The sequence below is a fragment of the Myotis brandtii genome, unplaced genomic scaffold (genome assembly GCF_000412655.1).
Source record: "Myotis brandtii unplaced genomic scaffold, ASM41265v1 scaffold314, whole genome shotgun sequence".
In the NCBI taxonomy this organism is placed as follows: Eukaryota; Metazoa; Chordata; class Mammalia; order Chiroptera; family Vespertilionidae; genus Myotis; species Myotis brandtii.
The window spans coordinates 2280228-2287216 of record NW_005362033.1 but is presented as its reverse complement, the minus strand read 5'-3'; the positions used below and the strand labels follow the sequence as shown (position 1 = coordinate 2287216).

At 64.1% G+C, this 6989-nt stretch overlaps 1 protein-coding gene across 1 annotated transcript in view; it reads right to left on the bottom strand.

Moving 5' to 3' along the window:
• LOC106723599 (multidrug and toxin extrusion protein 1-like) overlaps window positions 1-6469 on the bottom strand; it is a 7120-nt gene extending 651 nt beyond the window's left edge. Inside the window, exons 1-5 of the mRNA XM_014542859.1 lie at window positions 5587-6469; window positions 5219-5316; window positions 5006-5119; window positions 4862-4929; window positions 47-155 (exon numbers count right to left, since the gene is read on the bottom strand). Coding sequence (XP_014398345.1) covers window positions 47-155; window positions 4862-4929; window positions 5006-5119; window positions 5219-5316; window positions 5587-6107 — 910 coding nt within the window. The 5' untranslated portion in view covers window positions 6108-6469. The remainder of the gene's footprint in view (window positions 1-46; window positions 156-4861; window positions 4930-5005; window positions 5120-5218; window positions 5317-5586) is intronic.
• Between the last annotated feature and the right edge of the window lie 520 nt (window positions 6470-6989).

Genomic DNA, 6989 nt, shown 5'->3' with positions numbered 1-6989 from the left:
GTCCCGCGCAGACGGCTGGGGGAGCCACGGGCGGAAAGCTGAGCACCTGTGACCAGCACGGAGACCACGGAGCACCTCCGGGCCTGCGCGATGTCTCCAGCGCCCAGCGCGTTCCCAATCCGGACACTGGCCGCCACGCTGAAGCCCGTGGGTATCTGCAAGGAGAAGGGGACGGTGAGCGCAGGGACCAGCCCTGCCCCCAGCTCCTGAGCCTGCTCTGCACCTTCCAGGGAAGAGAGACTAGGCAAACCGAGCTTCGCGCCTCCTTGGTAGAACTTGGTCCTAAAGCTCTAAGAAGGGTAGTTTGCCGCATCTTGTCTCGCTGGGAGCCGCCGGCTAACGTGGGACCTGGGACCCTGGGCTGTGTCCTTGTCACAAGCCTGGCTTTGCTGCAGAGCGTCCAGCCTGGGCGCTGGGAGGGCTGCACCGTCACTTTCGCCCTTGGGTGTGGAAGGATGGATGCCAGGAGCCCAAATAGGTCTGTTCTGAAAGACCCTCAAGGGGGCACGTTTAGAAAACAGAATCCTAAAAGGTTGACCCCTCCCCCTGCAAATGTTGGATAAAAAGAACTTACGAAAACGGAAAGACCCAGCCCAAGCCAGTAGCAGTGCTGCCCTCTGTGAGGCCAGAGGTGGTGCCAAAGGAGACAGAGGAAAGCGGTGTGGGCTGTGGTTAGGAACAGGGATTCTGAAGCCAGACTGCCCGGGTGCAGATCCCAGTCCAGGCACCTCTGAGCTGTGTGACCTGGCAGGTTACCTGCCCTCACTAGACCTCAGCTATCTGTGACAGAGACCTCATAAGAGGACCTGCATATTAGGGTTATGTCGGGAGTAAATGAGTCCATGCATGCTAACTACTTAGAACAGTGCCTCAAACATAGCAATTACTCAGGGAAAAGTAGCCATTATTATCTATACACTAGAGGCCTGGTGCACAGATTCGTGCACCGGTGGGGTCCCTCGGCCTGGCCTGCGGGGATCAGGCTGAAACCAGCTCTCCGACATTCCCCGAGGGGTCCCAGATTGCGAGGGGGCGCAGGCCAGGCCGAGGGACCCCACCGGTGCACGTGTTATCTATAAATTTATCATGTGAGAAATTAAGTATTAATTAAGGCAAAATATTTATCACTCATTTAAACAAGGATTTTGCCTTAGGATCAGGACCGCTAAAGGAAGGGCTATAGAAACGGACAGAGCGAGGTAGATAAAAGAAATGGGAGACCAGCCCCTAGTGGGAGCAAACACAGGGGTCTCCCAACAAATTCTTTATCATCACAATGCAAAGAGGGTGACTTGATGGCGGGAAACCGGGCAGACAGTGCTGTCACCACGCAGCCAGTTAATATCACCAATGGCACAAATCTGGTGACGGCTACACGCACCAGAGGTTAGACCCTGGCTAAGCAACCTCAGTTCTTGAGTTTGGCTGGGAAAGAATTCAGAGCCAAGGAACTCAAATGATAAGAGAAAGCTTATTAGAAAGTCACAGGGGTAGAAGTGAACCGTGGAAGAAGTGAGTCAGCTGGGCAGTGTGGGCTCAGGAAACACGCTATAGAGGCAAAAGAAGGGCCCTTAGAGCTTAGGAGAAAGAAAGAAAGAAAAGAAAAGAGAAGAAAAGAAAGAAAGAAAGAAAAGAAAGAAAGAAGAAAGAGGAAGGAAGGAAGGAAGGAAGGAAGGAAGAAAGGAAGGAAAAGAAAGGGAAAGGGAACACGGCCTGCCCTCAAGGCATTCGTGTTGTGACAACTATTTGGCAAGTCTGGCAATCAAATGAGATCTTTCAGACGTGGACCATGTTGGGGGATGGAAGCCCAGCAGTGGACACATCAGTAAGACCCTCTCCCCACTCCCACCCCACCCCTGCCAGTGAGCCCACAGGAAGACCCCACCCCCCCGGCAGTGAGCCCACAGGAAGACCCCCCCCCAGGGAGCCCACAGGAAGACCCCCCCCCAGGGAGCCCACAGGAAGACCCCCCCCCAGGGAGCCCACAGGAAGACCCCCCCCCAGGGAGCCCACAGGAAGACCCCCCCCCAGGGAGCCCACAGGAAGACCCCCCCCCAGGGAGCCCACAGGAAGACCCCCCCCCAGGGAGCCCACAGGAAGACCCCCCCCCAGGGAGCCCACAGGAAGACCCCCCCCCAGGGAGCCCACAGGAAGACCCCCCCCCAGGGAGCCCACAGGAAGACCCCCCCCCAGGGAGCCCACAGGAAGACCCCCCCCCAGGGAGCCCACAGGAAGACCCCCCCCCAGGGAGCCCACAGGAAGACCCCCCCCCAGGGAGCCCACAGGAAGACCCCCCCCCAGGGAGCCCACAGGAAGACCCCCCCCCAGGGAGCCCACAGGAAGACCCCCCCCCAGGGAGCCCACAGGAAGACCCCCCCCCAGGGAGCCCACAGGAAGACCCCCCCCCAGGGAGCCCACAGGAAGACCCCCCCCCAGGGAGCCCACAGGAAGACCCCCCCCCAGGGAGCCCACAGGAAGACCCCCCCCCAGGGAGCCCACAGGAAGACCCCCCCCCAGGGAGCCCACAGGAAGACCCCCCCCCAGGGAGCCCACAGGAAGACCCCCCCCCAGGGAGCCCACAGGAAGACCCCCCCCCAGGGAGCCCACAGGAAGACCCCCCCCCAGGGAGCCCACAGGAAGACCCCCCCCCAGGGAGCCCACAGGAAGACCCCCCCCCAGGGAGCCCACAGGAAGACCCCCCCCCAGGGAGCCCACAGGAAGACCCCCCCCCAGGGAGCCCACAGGAAGACCCCCCCCCAGGGAGCCCACAGGAAGACCCCCCCCCAGGGAGCCCACAGGAAGACCCCCCCCCAGGGAGCCCACAGGAAGACCCCCCCCCAGGGAGCCCACAGGAAGACCCCCCCCCAGGGAGCCCACAGGAAGACCCCCCCCCAGGGAGCCCACAGGAAGACCCCCCCCCAGGGAGCCCACAGGAAGACCCCCCCCCAGGGAGCCCACAGGAAGACCCCCCCCCAGGGAGCCCACAGGAAGACCCCCCCCCAGGGAGCCCACAGGAAGACCCCCCCCCAGGGAGCCCACAGGAAGACCCCCCCCCAGGGAGCCCACAGGAAGACCCCCCCCCAGGGAGCCCACAGGAAGACCCCCCCCCAGGGAGCCCACAGGAAGACCCCCCCCCAGGGAGCCCACAGGAAGACCCCCCCCCAGGGAGCCCACAGGAAGACCCCCCCCCAGGGAGCCCACAGGAAGACCCCCCCCCAGGGAGCCCACAGGAAGACCCCCCCCCAGGGAGCCCACAGGAAGACCCCCCCCCAGGGAGCCCACAGGAAGACCCCCCCCCAGGGAGCCCACAGGAAGACCCCCCCCCAGGGAGCCCACAGGAAGACCCCCCCCCAGGGAGCCCACAGGAAGACCCCCCCCCAGGGAGCCCACAGGAAGACCCCCCCCCAGGGAGCCCACAGGAAGACCCCCCCCCAGGGAGCCCACAGGAAGACCCCCCCCCAGGGAGCCCACAGGAAGACCCCCCCCCAGGGAGCCCACAGGAAGACCCCCCCCCAGGGAGCCCACAGGAAGACCCCCCCCCAGGGAGCCCACAGGAAGACCCCCCCCCAGGGAGCCCACAGGAAGACCCCCCCCCAGGGAGCCCACAGGAAGACCCCCCCCCAGGGAGCCCACAGGAAGACCCCCCCCCAGGGAGCCCACAGGAAGACCCCCCCCCAGGGAGCCCACAGGAAGACCCCCCCCCAGGGAGCCCACAGGAAGACCCCCCCCCAGGGAGCCCACAGGAAGACCCCCCCCCAGGGAGCCCACAGGAAGACCCCCCCCCAGGGAGCCCACAGGAAGACCCCCCCCCAGGGAGCCCACAGGAAGACCCCCCCCCAGGGAGCCCACAGGAAGACCCCCCCCCAGGGAGCCCACAGGAAGACCCCCCCCCAGGGAGCCCACAGGAAGACCCCCCCCCAGGGAGCCCACAGGAAGACCCCCCCCCAGGGAGCCCACAGGAAGACCCCCCCCCAGGGAGCCCACAGGAAGACCCCCCCCCAGGGAGCCCACAGGAAGACCCCCCCCCAGGGAGCCCACAGGAAGACCCCCCCCCAGGGAGCCCACAGGAAGACCCCCCCCCAGGGAGCCCACAGGAAGACCCCCCCCCAGGGAGCCCACAGGAAGACCCCCCCCCAGGGAGCCCACAGGAAGACCCCCCCCCAGGGAGCCCACAGGAAGACCCCCCCCCAGGGAGCCCACAGGAAGACCCCCCCCCAGGGAGCCCACAGGAAGACCCCCCCCCAGGGAGCCCACAGGAAGACCCCCCCCCAGGGAGCCCACAGGAAGACCCCCCCCCAGGGAGCCCACAGGAAGACCCCCCCCCAGGGAGCCCACAGGAAGACCCCCCCCCAGGGAGCCCACAGGAAGACCCCCCCCCAGGGAGCCCACAGGAAGACCCCCCCCCAGGGAGCCCACAGGAAGACCCCCCCCCAGGGAGCCCACAGGAAGACCCCCCCCCAGGGAGCCCACAGGAAGACCCCCCCCCAGGGAGCCCACAGGAAGACCCCCCCCCAGGGAGCCCACAGGAAGACCCCCCCCCAGGGAGCCCACAGGAAGACCCCCCCCCAGGGAGCCCACAGGAAGACCCCCCCCCAGGGAGCCCACAGGAAGACCCCCCCCCAGGGAGCCCACAGGAAGACCCCCCCCCAGGGAGCCCACAGGAAGACCCCCCCCCAGGGAGCCCACAGGAAGACCCCCCCCCCCCTGCCAGTGAGCCCACAGGAAGACCCCTAACCGAAAGGACCTCTCAGGCTCTGGGATAAACTTTAGGACTGAATGTGGTGGACAGACCTACGCCTGTCTTGGGACCCTGCCAAGAGACACATCTAGCCCCTCCGCACAGCCAGCCTCAGACACTCACCATGAAGACCATAGTGGCCAGTTCATACACGATGGACTGGGCCCCCAGCTCCACCATGCCGAGGATTCCTGAGGAGAGAGACCGCTGGTGCTGCGCTTCCGGGCAAGACCCCCCCCCACCCCCAGCGTCCCCTCCCGCACTGACCGCTCAGGAAGCTCCCGATCTCATAGGCCCACCACTCCATGCACAGCATGAGCATGCTGGGGATGGCCAGGCGGAAGAAGGAGCCCCAGTCCTGCAGGCACTCCAGCGACCACCCTGGGGGGGGCGCACAGTTTCAACACAGCTGGGCACCTGCCTGGAGCACACCCGAGGCAAAACCCACGTCCACGTTGCAAAACAAAAGACAGCCTTTACCTCCCCAGGTAGCTCGATGCAGTTTCTTCCAGATGATGTAGAGAAAGAGGAACAGAGCCAGGGAGAACTGGGAAATCAAGTTGGCCAGTGCTGAGCCCCTGGGAAGAACAGCCCGTGAGGGGAGTGCTGCTCTCCGCCCCTCCGGCCTCCCTCAGCCAGGGCGCCATCCCACCCCGCGCTGGGATGTCTGAGGCAGGCCCTCCTCCCAGAGCATTCCTCTCCCCCACCCCGACCGGACCCTGTTTTCCAGAGGGTCCAAGGCGGAGACCACACATGGACACGCCCAGGTCAAGGTCTCTCTCCCCCAGCCTTGGAGAAGCCACACACAGTCATTCCTTCTCCCTGTCCCAAGAATTGGTCGGACTCACATCACCCCAAGATGCAGTTCGTGGAGAAACAGATAGTTGACGAGAGCGTTGACGAGATTGGCTGCAACTCCGGTTAGGATCTGGGGCAGTATGATTCCCTGGAGCGAGGAGAGACGGCACCTGCTAGAGACCCCTGGAACCGGCGGGGCACAGGCTGCCGCGGGAGCCACGTGCTGTGGGTGCCTCCTTGCTGCGCGTACCTTCCCACCCTCCCAGCACCCCCTCTCCTCCTCCTCTCGGCGCCATGGCGAGACCAGGGCAGGAGGTGGGACGCAGAGAGGAAAGGAGAGAAGCTCTACAATAGTGCCAGCGCCAGCAGGGATGACAGCGTACGAACAAGCTGCTTTCCACATTGGACTGTGGGTGAAAGTCCACCACCTTCTCAAGCAAAATGGGAATTGGGAAACTGGAGTGTGGGTGCGTTCCCTCCTATCTGGCTCTGCTCGTAAGCACAGAGCAGAAGCATCCAGTCTTATCTGGCATCTCAAATCTGAGACGTGCAGCTGAGAGTAAAATGGCATTGCACTGAGGAAGTGAGCGGCTGCTTGCCAGGCGTCCGGAAACAACGGCCGACCGGCTCGAGCCGCATGGGGTCACAGGGAACACGTCTCCGCCTGCGGTGTCATCTCGCCCCTTTGAACCCTTTCTTATCTCTGGGAAAGCTGGTTCTCTGAAACCACATCTGTAAAAGCCTTGCTGTTTGAAATCCTGTCGGTAAAAGTAAGACATCCCACTCTGCCGGGAGGGGTGAAGTCAGTTTCACACAGAGCAGCCTCCACGTCCCACCCAGGGGCAAAGCTCCCCGAGCTCCAACACGGCCGTCCACATCCACCTGAGCTCTGCGGCTTCCCAGCCGAGAGGACTGGGGTGGAGAGCGGGCGGGCCTGGCCCTGACTTCTCCGCTCGGCCTGAGCATTCCTCTCCCCCACCCCGACCGGACCCTGTTTTCCAGAGGGTCCAAGGCGGAGACCACACATGGACACGCCCAGGTCAAGGTCTCTCTCCCCCAGCCTTGGAGAAGCCACACACAGTCATTCCTTCTCCCTGTCCCAAGAATTGGTCGGACTCACATCACCCCAAGATGCAGTTCGTGGAGAAACAGATAGTTGACGAGAGCGTTGACGAGATTGGCTGCAACTCCGGTTAGGATCTGGGGCAGTATGATTCCCTGGAGCGAGGAGAGACGGCACCTGCTAGAGACCCCTGGAACCGGCGGGGCACAGGCTGCCGCGGGAGCCACGTGCTGTGGGTGCCTCCTTGCTGCGCGTACCTTCCCACCCTCCCAGCACCCCCTCTCCTCCTCCTCTCGGCGCCATGGCGAGACCAGGGCAGGAGGTGGGACGCAGAGAGGAAAGGAGAGAAGCTCTACAATAGTGCCAGCGCCAGCAGGGATGACAGCGTAC